General features: G+C 41.7%; 3 protein-coding genes across 3 annotated transcripts; all 3 read right to left on the reverse strand.

Annotated features, from left to right (window-relative positions):
- Positions 1–2,857: 2,857 nt before the first annotated feature.
- LOC121875960 (cell wall protein IFF6-like) lies at positions 2,858–3,971 on the reverse strand. The gene is made up of 3 exons (XM_042380780.1): positions 3,682–3,971; positions 3,163–3,393; positions 2,858–3,038 (listed from the first exon to the last, which is right to left on the reverse strand). The coding sequence occupies exons 1-3, from the start codon at positions 3,969–3,971 to the stop codon at positions 2,858–2,860; spliced, it is 702 nt and encodes a 233-aa protein (XP_042236714.1).
- A 5,797-nt stretch (positions 3,972–9,768) lies between these two features.
- On the reverse strand, positions 9,769–10,404 carry LOC121875961 (N66 matrix protein-like). The gene has a single exon (XM_042380781.1). The coding sequence runs from the start codon at positions 10,402–10,404 to the stop codon at positions 9,769–9,771; it is 636 nt and encodes a 211-aa protein (XP_042236715.1).
- Positions 10,405–10,900: 496 nt separating this feature from the next.
- Positions 10,901–11,596, reverse strand: LOC121875962. Its single transcript, XM_042380782.1, has 2 exons — positions 11,507–11,596; positions 10,901–11,446 (listed from the first exon to the last, which is right to left on the reverse strand). Exons 1-2 carry the CDS (start codon positions 11,582–11,584, stop codon positions 10,901–10,903), a joined length of 624 nt encoding a protein of 207 aa, XP_042236716.1. The 5' UTR covers positions 11,585–11,596.
- Positions 11,597–11,902: the final 306 nt, after the last annotated feature.

The raw sequence follows: 11,902 nt of genomic DNA on the forward strand, positions 1-11,902 counted from the left end.
CAACAGTCTCTGGCCTCACACCGCTGGGGCAACAGCTTGACAAATGAAGAGCTGTTGAGGACAAACAAATGAATCAATAGTAAAACAAAGAAAATTAAAGATGTAGCAAACTAAAAACACACAAACTGGATGAGACAAGGACAAGAACTCACAGAGGAGTGTGCACAGTATAGACCTCTCCGCTAGCCAGGTCTCGGTCAAGTGAGGGACAGCCCGGACAGACGGCAGGGTTGTCCCACAAGTTAAATACAATGAATTGAACATGGTACTTCGATACAGATTCAGTGAACGACTATGGAGCACGAATCAAAGGTCGAAGTTCTAAGCGAGTCAATAATTCCCTCCTTTACTGATTTCTGTATCTTACTCTAATACCAACTCCACACAAACACACACACATATTCACTTCTTTTCTGGCCTCAAGGTATCTGTTTGGTTTATTCTGTCTTTCCATATAACTTGGGATCACCCGTCAGTAACACCGTCACCCACAACAACTGGTCGACGCCATGGTCTCTCTCGCCATTCATAAACATATCGACGTCTTGTTTGTCCACCATCTTGATTTCTTGAGTTCTTCTTCCCGCGTGTTATTCTCCTTCTAGGTGTTCCTCTCCCCCTCCGCCCCTCTCACCTTCCACCACTCCTCTCTCCCTCCCCCTACCATCGTCTTCTGAACTATACACCGGATTTATCATTTTCTTTTATCATTATCTCAATATATCAATAACACCACAACAAACTCCTGCACTCGCCTCTCTGCCAGACACTTCCTCCATTCTCACATCTCTTCCTTGTTTCTATATTGCTTGTTCTCTTTATTCTATTTACCCAACATATTATTCTTAAGTTCTTAATTTTTGCTTCTCCTAATTCACTTGTTACTCTTTCATTCAGGGCCCAGCTTGACACATATCGCTACGTGTAATTGAAACAGAGAAATACGTGTTACTTTCTCGCACTGTAAGGCGTAGCTTGATTGTAACCGAACTTATTGATGATGTAGTGAGGAGGAATCATGGGAATTCTTGACCATGGAAGCCTAAACAGGTGTGTACATACGCTAAAGGAGTAATTAGTTTAAAGTTGACTCTTAATTTGGTTTTATTTATCTAGGTGAGAAACTTTTCCTCCAGGGTGATAATTTAGTGTCTATTGGGGCCTATGGTGGTGTGGTCTGCACTAATGTGAGTATGGCCGCGCTCTACATCACAGTTCATTGTTAACCAGTTCTTGAAGTAAGGTGTTCTCCTCACCCACCAGGAGGGAGGGATACGTGCCTAGCTGTTGGTCATGTGAAATGGAGAAAGATGATTTTAACTCCTAACTCTAAGAAAAATAGAAAATGCCAGGGAGTTGAGGGAGGGAGAGGAAAATACATGTACAAATACAACTAAAAATATTGTTTTTATTTCCTTCTTGTTCACTTGTTTCTGTACATGAAATCTTCGAGTGGTATTTGGGTACAATTGATAGATATGAACTGTATTGTACTACTAATAACGAGTTTCCATTTTTTAATCCATGTTTTATAGCCAAACAATCCTATCATTACATCTTGTTAATATTCATGTGAATCATATTTGATGTTTTGATGAAGATGACAGCTACTGCAGGTACAATACTAGATCTTCAGAATTATTGTAAATCTGAAAGAATTCTATTGTTTAAGTCGTGATAAGAATAGGATAAAACACATTGTCTAATAATATTATTTATTATTTTAGATTATATTTGTCATAAGAAAATATAATAAGCATCTTGAGCAAGCAACAAATAAAGGCTGTCAACTACACTTTGTAATTATAAATAATAAACAAAATATTGATTAATCTCGAGTAAAGATTTAGTTGAACTCTTAACAAGTAACAAGTTAATTTTTGGAAAAATTTTAAGCTCCCTGACTACACCTCAATATAACAATACTTTAGAACATACAGCAGATAATGAAGTAATTTAATTAACTTGAAACCACGACCGAGTTATTTATTATACAGAAAAATTTGTTAACTGAATCACAAAGATTTATACAAGATTTCCTGGATTATTTTTAGAACACCGCAATTAATAATTTAGAAAAAGACGCTCATGTTCACAGGTGCAACATAAGTTGTAAATGTATAATAACTTTATATAAGTACATAAGTGTATTAAGTTGTAGATAAAAGAGTGAGAATCAGAGCAAGTATGTACAGGTATATAGTTACCAGGTACAGTGACATACTATGGTCCTGGACCCTGCCATGTCAGGCTCAGCTGGTTAGCTTAGCCGTTTTAGCTGCCTCTGAGGAAGGTAAAGCTGACATCTCTCATATATATTAATTCCTGGAAGAAGTGAAAGACACAGACAAATGTCCCTCTAACTGCAGCTTCGGTGTATGATAACAAAAGTTTGTAAGAGTTGAGACAGATGTGGGAGGCAACACTTAGAAGGCGGGCGTCTGGTACAGGCCGGAGGGTGCTGGCGCCGGTATGCTCAACCCGTTCCCGTTGACTCCGTTACCATTGGTGTATCCATTACCGTTGCCATTGGCGTATCCGTTACCGTTGCCGTTGATTCCGTTCCCCATTGGTGCATCCATTACCGCTGCCGCTGATAAGACCATTTCCGCTGCCGCTGATAAGTCCACACACCGTTGCCATTGATAAGACCATTACCGCCGCCATTGGCATATCCGTTACCGTTGCCGTTGATTCCGTTCCCATTGGTGTAACCATTACCGTTGCCATTGGCGGTATCCGTTACCGCTGCCGTTGATTCCGTTCCCATTGGTGTATCCATTACCGTTGCCGTTGATAAGACCATTTCCGCTGCCGTTGATAAGTCCACACGCTGCCATTGATAAGACCATTGCTGCTAAGCATTGGCGTATCCGTTACCGTTTCCATTACCGTTGGTGTATCCGTTTCCATTTCCGCTTATTCCGTTACCGTTAGAGTATCCGTTACCGCTGCCGTTAATAAGACCATTACCATTTCCGCTGCCATTAATTCCATTACCGTTGCCATTGCCATTGATGAGTCCATTTCCATTTCTTCTGCACCATTGACGTATCCATTGCCATTACTGCTGCCATTAGCATAACCACGTTAGTGTATCCATTTCCATTACCATTGACGACACCATTTCCATTAACTCCACACTGCACCATTTCCGTTTACTGCACCATTGCCATTTGCTCCGTTACCGCAAATCCTGCTACCGTTAATAATGCCATTGACGATGCCGTTGGAGTATCCGTTGCCATTACCGTTGACCACCCGGATCTGAGCGTTGAGACTGTAGAACTGTGGGCGGTGGAACAGTCGAAGTTGTACCACCAGTCACACACGAAGAACTGCTGGTTGAAGATGGTGCCGTTGGGACACAGGAAGGAGTCGTGCTCCTGCCATCTGCCTGACAGATGTGAAACACCTGTCGAGGACAACATTATCAATTAACCTGAAGATAAGCAACAGTATTATGGAAACATATAAATGCTTCAAGTTCTATTATAAAAAATCTTAAGGAATATAGGAATATATCTTCTTTATACAGCAGGAAACGTAACAACTAAACCTTCATAAAACTCAGAATGTATTAGTTTATATGACCACATCATAAGACTCAGCTGACAGCCGGCTTCGGGGGCAGCATAAGACTCAGCTGACAGCCGGCCTCGGGGGCAGTATAAGACTCACCTGACAGCCGGCCCCGGGGCAGTATCAGCGTAGTATCCGGGTATTAGTCCGCCGCAGGAGAATCCAGTGAAGGGGACAGAAGCCAGATGGATAGTCCACGCCGGGGACGCCGCCACTTCCAATAGCATCAAAGAAGGGCGCTGATAAATCCACGATGCCGTTGTAGTACCCGTTCCCGTTACCATGCCGTTGCCGTTGACAAATCCATTACCATTTCCATTGGCATATCCGTTCCCGTTAACAGCAAGCACCGTTCCCGTTGACAAATCCATTACCATTTCCAATGTCATATCCGTTTCCGTTAACAGGCACCGCTGCCGTTGACTAAACCATTACCATTTCCATTGGTATAACCGGTTCCCGTTAACAACACCGTTTCCGCTAACAAATCCATTACCATTTCCATTGGCATATCCGTTTCCGTTAACAGCAATCAAAGTTGCCGTTGACTAAACCATTACCATTTCCATTGGTATAACCGTTCCTGCTAATAACACTATTGCCATTGACAGTAAGTCCATTTACCGCGTTGCCGTTTATTGAATTCATTGACGTATCCGTTACCATTTCCATTGACTAACCCATTTCCGTTACCGTTTAGAATCACACCGTTGCCATTTCCATTAACTCCATTAGCATAACCTCCATTACCGTTACCATTACCGCTGCCACCGCTGAAGCTGCCCAGTTTGGAGTTAAATAATTTAGGTTGACCGCCCAGGATGACGCAAATTCAGCGAGGCTGAGAAAAATAAAGAAAAATAAAACTTATTGTAAATTACGACAAAAATTACATAGATGTTAATGGAAGGAAAATTTTATACATGATAATTGAGTTTTTAGTTTACGTTTGTGTTCAGTAATGAATAAGAGAGAGAGAGTTAGTCTTCTGAGATACATTAGAAACTTAATGAAAAAAGATCATTATATATACGAGTTACATAGTTCTCTTTACCGATAAATATAAGATGTTTTGTGACCCTCTTCATCTTCAGAGATGCTTTGTTGTGCAAGTCTTAATATTAGTTGTGACTCTGAGGAGGTGTTGTTGTTGCTGAGTCAAGTGTTGAGTGTGAGTCTCGAGGAGGAGGTGAGGTGAGGAGGAAGACCAGAGCGAGAGTTGTGATGCTGGGTCCAACTGGCGCCGCTTATATACATGGTCGGGGGCAGACACTCCGGGGCTCAAGGTCGCTAGATGGTGAGAGAGGAACTGTATTGGGTGACCTGCTTGGCTGATATTAAGTAGAACACTGCTGGTTGGGTCATAGACCTTGACAATATCATATTTGTTAAAGTCTGACATGCTATGGAACAGGTAATTTTAGAGAGAAACCATGTAAAAGTTCATATATAAATTTAATGAAAAATGTAAAAGTTATTATACATTTGCGTGTCTTTAGTATTAAATAGTTCTTTTAAAATTTGATTACCTTCATACTGTTGATATATACAGACGAATCAGCCATGTTCACTAGTATGGGAATTCTCCTTATGCAATACTGAACTAATGGGTAAATATAAACAGAATTTATCATCAACTGAGACTTTTTTAGTGATGAAAAACCTTTATGATAAGTTTTCCTCAGGTGTTAAAGTATTTATTTATCGTTGGTTGATGTACAGACGAGATAGACAGTAGTTTGTGTTGGCCACAGTGGTGATGGAGGACACGAGGTTGTGGAGAGAGGGCTGTATGGCTGACTGTGGTATAAAGTAGGACTGTGGTATAAGGCTGACTGTGGTATGCTAAAAGTAGGACTGTGGTATAAGGCTGACTGTGGTATAAGGCTGGACTGTTAAATATTAATTAAAATGAAATAAAATTTGTAATCGATGAGTAAATTCTTCCCTTGTTTGAAAAAAAGGTGAATCAAATTATGATATTTGACAGTTGTTGTTTACAGAAGGTGAGACATATAGAGTTATGAAAGTAACTCATGTGACCTGGGTGAGGAACCTGACTTTCACTGACGAGATTAAACTTTCCATAATAGATCTTCATTATATTTCGATTATTATTATATTCTTCCTATCTCGCAGGTTAGATTAAGTTAGGTTAGGTTAGTTCAAAGATCAGGTTAGAAGTTAGGTTGGGGCTTTGGTTTGGTTAGGTTAGGTCATTAACCTCTTACAAGTAACCGCCGTGAGGTCAAAGGAGAATTTATGTTTTAGTATCGTATTGTTTTATCGTCGGTGTAAACAGTACTGAAGTTTCTGTCGTGCCCCACCCGAAGGAAAACTTTCTTGTCTTTCTGTAAATAATATTCTGTATCCGTTTCTACAGATGGAAAGAGTTATCACCTATGTCGCCTTCATGTTTCACTGGGCGTCCATCCTCCCGTTCGCGAGACGACAATTGAAAAATATCTTCTTTAGTCTTTACCTTTATTCTTGTTCCCTGGTAAATTTTACCAAATCTGAATATATTTCCTTTTGGCACTTTTAAAATTTCTAGTTATTTTTTAGAAAATTATTATGATATTCTTATATTGTGACGTAAACATGATCCTTGTCAGTAAAGTTATGTACCAAGTTGATGAAGTCTTTCTCCCGTGTTGTGGTTCATCCGCCTCCACACAACGCTTCACATTCCCTTCATTACACTTCACGTCTTGTAAGGTTGATCTCGTCAGTTCGTTCATAATAACACTATCACTTAGGAAACGTCTCGCTTGTACAGTACATTCAAAACCCCGCTGCTCCATGAATCCCATAATTCAGATTCGTGAATGTAAAGCATCCGTGGGCACAATAATGGATGAGTGTCTACTGCTTCGGGTTCAAGTGAAGCAGCATGAGAGGCAACAGGACTTTTTGACCGTGATCAACAGTACGTTTCCCAGAAATACTCTTTTCCCCACACCCCTCATTATTTTTTTCCTTATATTACTCGGTCACATAATCAGTTTTCCATTCCATCTACATATTACGTTGAATTTTTGCCACACCCTGGGACAAAATTCAAGGCTATCTTTCCTCTAGCCACACTATTATTAGTGGGGAAGGATGGTTGAACAGCGACTCAAATATTAGAAAACACCGGAAATTAGATCCGGCTTTAGCTAACTGAACAGAAAATTATGCAAACAAAGTTAACAGAAGAAAATATTACATTGTATGGGATGAGAAACACTCCTTCAACGCGGATAGGTCAGGAATACTTAACCGTACCTAGCGACGGGGTCTCCACAGGGCAGCGAACTAAACAGAAGCAAATAGCCCATCACGAATACCCGTATAAATGACTAACTAAGACCTGTCATGACCCAATGCAGCTCACCATCTCTTCAACAAAACAAAAGTCAACTCACAGTACGTCGGCGGGACATCAAGCTTGAGTCATTAAAAGTATGGTGGTGTAAAGGAGGAGGCAGCAGGACCATTGCACAACAGTTCCTCTGGCCTCACATTCCGCCAGCAACAGCTTGACAAATGAAGAGCTGTTGAGGACAAACAAATGAATCAATAGTAAAACAAAGAAAATTAAAGATGTAGCAACCAAAACACACACAAACTGGATGAGACAAGGACAAAGAACTCACAGAGGGAGTGTGGTGCACAGTATAGACCTCTGCTAGCCAGGTCTCGGTCAAGTGAGGGACAGCCAGACGGCAGGGTTGTCCCACAAGTTAAATACAATGAATTGAACATGGTACTGGATACAGATTCACAGTGAACGACTACGAAGCACGAATCAAAGGTCGAAGTTCTAAACGAGTCAACAATTCCCTCTTTACCGGATTTCTGCATCTTCCCAATACCAACCCACACAAAACACAATACCACATATTCACTTTTCTGACCTCAAGGTACCCGGTTTGGTTTATTCTGTCTTTCCATATAACTTGGGATCACCCGTCAGTAACACCGTCACCCACAAAACTGGTCGACGCCATGGTCTCTCTCTCGCCATTCATAAACATAGTGACGTTGTTTGTCCACCATCTTGATTTCTTGAGTTCTTCCCGCGTGATATTTCTCCTTCTAGGTGTTCTTCTCTCTCTCTGTTCTCTCCCTCCCTACCATCGTCTTCTGAACTATACACCTGATTTATCATTTTTAACATTATCTCAATATATCAATAACACTTTCACAACAAACCTCCTGCACGCACCTCTCTGTTGCATTAATTTCCTCCATTCTCACATTCTTCCGTTTCTATATTGTTTGTTCTCTTTATTCTATTTACCCAAATATATTATTCTTAAGTTCTTAATTTTTGCTTCTCCTAATTTCATTTGTTACTCTTCTATTCAGGGCCCAGCTTGACACATATCGCTACGTGTAATTGAAACAGAGAAATACGTGTTACTTTCTCGCACCGTAAGGCGTAGCTTGATTGTAACCGGAACTTATTGATGATGTAGTATATGGAATCATGAAATTCTTGACCATGGAAGCTCAAACAGGTGTGTACATACGCCAAAGGAGCAATTAGTTTAAAGCTGACTCTAATTTGGTTTTTATTTATCTAGGCAGGAAACTTTTCCTCCAGGGTGATAATTCTAGTGTCTGTTGGGCCTATGGTGATGTGGTCTGCGCCTCATGTTAGCATAGTCGCGCTCTAAGGTCACAGTTCATTTGTTAACCAGTTCTTGAGGTAAGGTGTTCTCCCTCACCCACCAGGAGAGGAGGGATACGTGCCTAGCTGTTGGTCATGTGGGAAATGGAGAAAGATTTGATTTTAACCCCAACTCTCTAAGAAAAATAGAAAATGCCAGGGAGTTGGAGGGAGGGAGGGAGGGAGGGAGGGGGGAGGAGGAGGGAGGGGGGAGGGAGGGAGGGAGGGAGAGAGGAGGGAGGGAGGGAGAGAAAATACATGTACAAATAAAACTAAGTATTATTGTTTTTATTTCCCTTCTTGTTCACTTGTTTCTGTACATGAAATCTTCGAGTGGTATTTGGGTACAATTGATGATATGAACTGTATTGTACTACTCAATAACGAGTTTCCATTTTTTAATCCATGTTTTATAACCAAACAACTTATCATTAAGCTTGTTAATCTTCATGTAATCATATTTGATGTTTTTGATGAAGATGACAGCTACTGCAGGTACAATACTAGATCTTCAGAATTATTGTAAATCTGAAAGAAATCTATTGTTTAAGTCGTGATAAGAATAGGATAAAAACACATTGTATAATAATATTTATTATTTTTTTAGATTATATTTGTCATAAGAAAATATAATAAGCATCTTGAAGCAACAAATAAAGGTTGTCAACTACACTTTGTAAATTATAAATAATAAACAAAATATTGATTAATCTCGAGTAAAAATTTAGTTGAACTCTTAACAAGTAACAAGTTAATTTTGGAAAACATTTAAGCTCCCCTGACCACACCTCAATATAACAAATACTTTAGAACATATTGGCAGATAATGAAGTAATTTAATTAACTTGAAACCACGACCGAGTTATTATATATTATACAGAAAAATACTGTTAACTGAATCACAAAGATTTAAAACAAGATTTCTGATTATTTTTGCAACACCGCAATTAATAATTTAGAAAAAAGACGCTCATGTTCAGGTGCAACATAAGTTGTAAATGGCACAACTTTATATAAGTACATAAGTGTATTAAGTTGTAGATAAAAGAGTGAGAACTAGAGTGTGCTACAGTATATGTTACTAGGTACAGCATATTATGGTCCTGACCCTGCTATGTCAGGCTCAGCTGGTTAGCTTAGTCGTTTTAGCTGCCTCTATGAAGCTGCAAAGCTGACATCTCTCACATATATAATTCCTGGAAGTGTGAAAGACAGACAAATGTCCTCTAACTGCAGCTTCGGTGTATAATAACAAAAAGTTTGTAAGAGTTGAGACAGATGTGGGAGGCAACACTTAGAAGGCGGGCGTCTGGTACAGGCCGGAGGGAGAGGCTGGCGCCGGTATGCTCAACCCGTTACCGTTGCCGTTTGTGTATCCATTGCCGTTCCTGTTGACTCAATTACCGTTGCCGTTGGTGTATCCATTACCATTGCCATTGGTGTATCCGTTACCGTTTCCGTTTATTCCATTGCCATTACCGTTGGTGTATCCATTACCGTTTCCGTTAATTCCGTTACCATTACCGTTAGCGTATCCGTTGCCGTTGGTGTAACTCGTTAAATGTTGCCGCTGACTCCGTTACCATTTCCGTTTTTGCAACCATTACCGTTGCCGTTCGTGTAACCATTACCATTACCGCTGGTATAACCGCTGCCGTTGGTGTAAATCCATTACCGCTGCCCGTGTAACCATTGCCGTTGCCGTTGACTCCGTTACCATTTCCGTTTTGTAAACCATTACCGTTGCCGTTCGTGTAACCATTACCATTACCGTTGCTATAACCATTGCCGTTGCTGCTGTTGGTGTAGCCATTACCGTTACCGTTGGTGTAACCATTACCGTTGACTCCATTGCCATTTCCGTTTTTGTAACCATTACCGTTGCCGTTGGTGTAACCATTGCCGTTCCCGTTGACACCGTTACCATTTCCGCGTCTGTAACCATTACCGTTGCCGTTGGTGTATCCATTACCATTTCCATTACCGTTTGTATGTCCATTTCCATTAACTCCATTACCATTAGTGTAACCGCTGCTGCTCTGCTGACAGTAGCTCCATTTCCATTTACCGCAATCCATTGCCATTTCCAAGGTTCCGCTACCGTAAAATCCCGTTACCGCTAATAATGCCATTGACGATGCTGTTGGAGTATCCGCTGCCATTACTGCTGACCAATTCGATCTGGAGCGTTGAGACCGTAGAACTGTGGGGCGGTGGAACAGTCGAAGTTGTACCACCAGTCACACACGAAGAACTGCTGGTTGAAGATGGTGCCGTTGGGACACAGGAAGGAGTCGCTCCTGCCATCTGCCTGACAGATGTGGAACACCTGTCGAGGACAACATTATGAAAGATGATTAAATCAACACACAACATCATTACAAAGTACTTGTATCTTTAATGTTGTTTCTGAATTAAGGTTTGAGATTTGTTGACAACTGTAAACAAACAGATGCAAAAGGAGTGTGTGTGGGAAGTACTGCAGTAACATGTTAATATATCCAAGCTGGGATCAACCAGCTTATACACAATTGAGAAGTAGAGAGAGTGCAAGATTCAATCCGACATCCGGGCTCGGAGCAGTATAAGACTCACCTGATAACCGGCCTCGGGGGCAATATAAGACTCACCTGACATCCGTCCGGGGTAATATAAATCTCACTTGACAGCCGGCCCCGGGGCAGTATAAGACTCCACCCGACACCCGGTCTCGGGGGCAAGGGCAAGACCTACCCGGGACAGCTGGCCTCGGGGGCAGTATAAGACCTGAAGGACAGCCGGCCTCGGGGCAGTATGGGACTCAGCTGACAGCCGGCCTCGGGGCAGTATAAGACTCACCTGACAGCTGGCCCGGCGGCAGTCAGCGTAGTATCCGCATGGGTCCGCCGCAGGAGAATCCAGTGAAGGGGACAGAAGCCAGGATGGATAGTCCACGCCGGGACGCCGCCACTCTCCAATAGCATCAGCAAGGGCGCTGATGGGGTCCACGATGCCGTTGTAGTATCCGTTCCCGTTAACACCACCGTTGCCGTTGACAAATCCATTACCATTTCCATTGGCATATCCGTTTCCGTTAAGAGCACCGTTGCCGTTGACCAAAACCATTACCATTTCCATTGGTATATCCGTTACCATTAACAGCACCGTTGCCGTTGACAATTCCGTTACCGTTTCCATTGGTGTATCCGTTTCCGTTAACAGCACCATTGCCATTGACAAATCCGTTACCGTTTCCATTGGCATACCCGTTTCCGTTAACCACACCGTTACCATTACCATTAGTGTAACCATTACCATTTCCATTGCCATTGCTGTAAGCCCCGTTGCCATTTCCGTTGCCATTGGTGTAAGCCTAGTTGCTTCATTACTGTTTGTATAACCACTGCTGCTATTTCCGTTGCCATTAGTATAAACACCATTGCCATTTCCATTACCGTTTACATAGCCACCGCTGCCATTTCCACTGGCGTAAGCACCGTTGCTACTACCATTTTTACCATTGCCATTTCTATATCCACCGTTCTTACTTCCGTTTCTGTATCCATTACCATTGATACCGCTGCCGTTGAAACCGTTCGTTGGTGCAATGTAGTTGGAAGCTTCAAGGCTTCAGTGAGGCCCTGAGGAGCGCTAGGAGAAAAGAAACAAAGGTTACTTGAT

The sequence above is a fragment of the Homarus americanus genome, unplaced genomic scaffold (genome assembly GCF_018991925.1).
Source record: "Homarus americanus isolate GMGI-L3 unplaced genomic scaffold, GMGI_Hamer_2.0 scaffold3384, whole genome shotgun sequence".
Classification (NCBI taxonomy): Eukaryota; Metazoa; Arthropoda; class Malacostraca; order Decapoda; family Nephropidae; genus Homarus; species Homarus americanus.

Excerpts from the sequence above, each read along its gene's own strand:
- LOC121875962 (XM_042380782.1), bottom strand. The coding sequence starts at position 11,584 with ATGGCAACGGAAATGGCAACGGGGCTTACAGCAATGGCAATGGAAATG. Across the intron at positions 11,447-11,506 it reads CACTAATGGTAATGGTAACG|GTGCTGTTAACGGAAACGGA; the intron begins GTGTGGTTAACG and ends TCAATGGCAATG.
- LOC121875961 (XM_042380781.1), bottom strand. The coding sequence starts at position 10,404 with ATGGCAGCGGATACTCCAACAGCATCGTCAATGGCATTATTAGCGGTA.
- LOC121875960 (XM_042380780.1), bottom strand. The coding sequence starts at position 3,971 with ATGACATTGGAAATGGTAATGGATTTGTCAACGGGAACGGTGCTTGCT. Across the intron at positions 3,394-3,681 it reads GCCCCGGGGCCGGCTGTCAG|ATGGCAGGAGCACGACTCCT; the intron begins GTGAGTCTTATA and ends TCTGTCAGGCAG. Across the intron at positions 3,039-3,162 it reads GAGCAAATGGCAATGGTGCA|AAGAAATGGAAATGGACTCA; the intron begins GTAAACGGAAAT and ends TCAATGGTGCAG.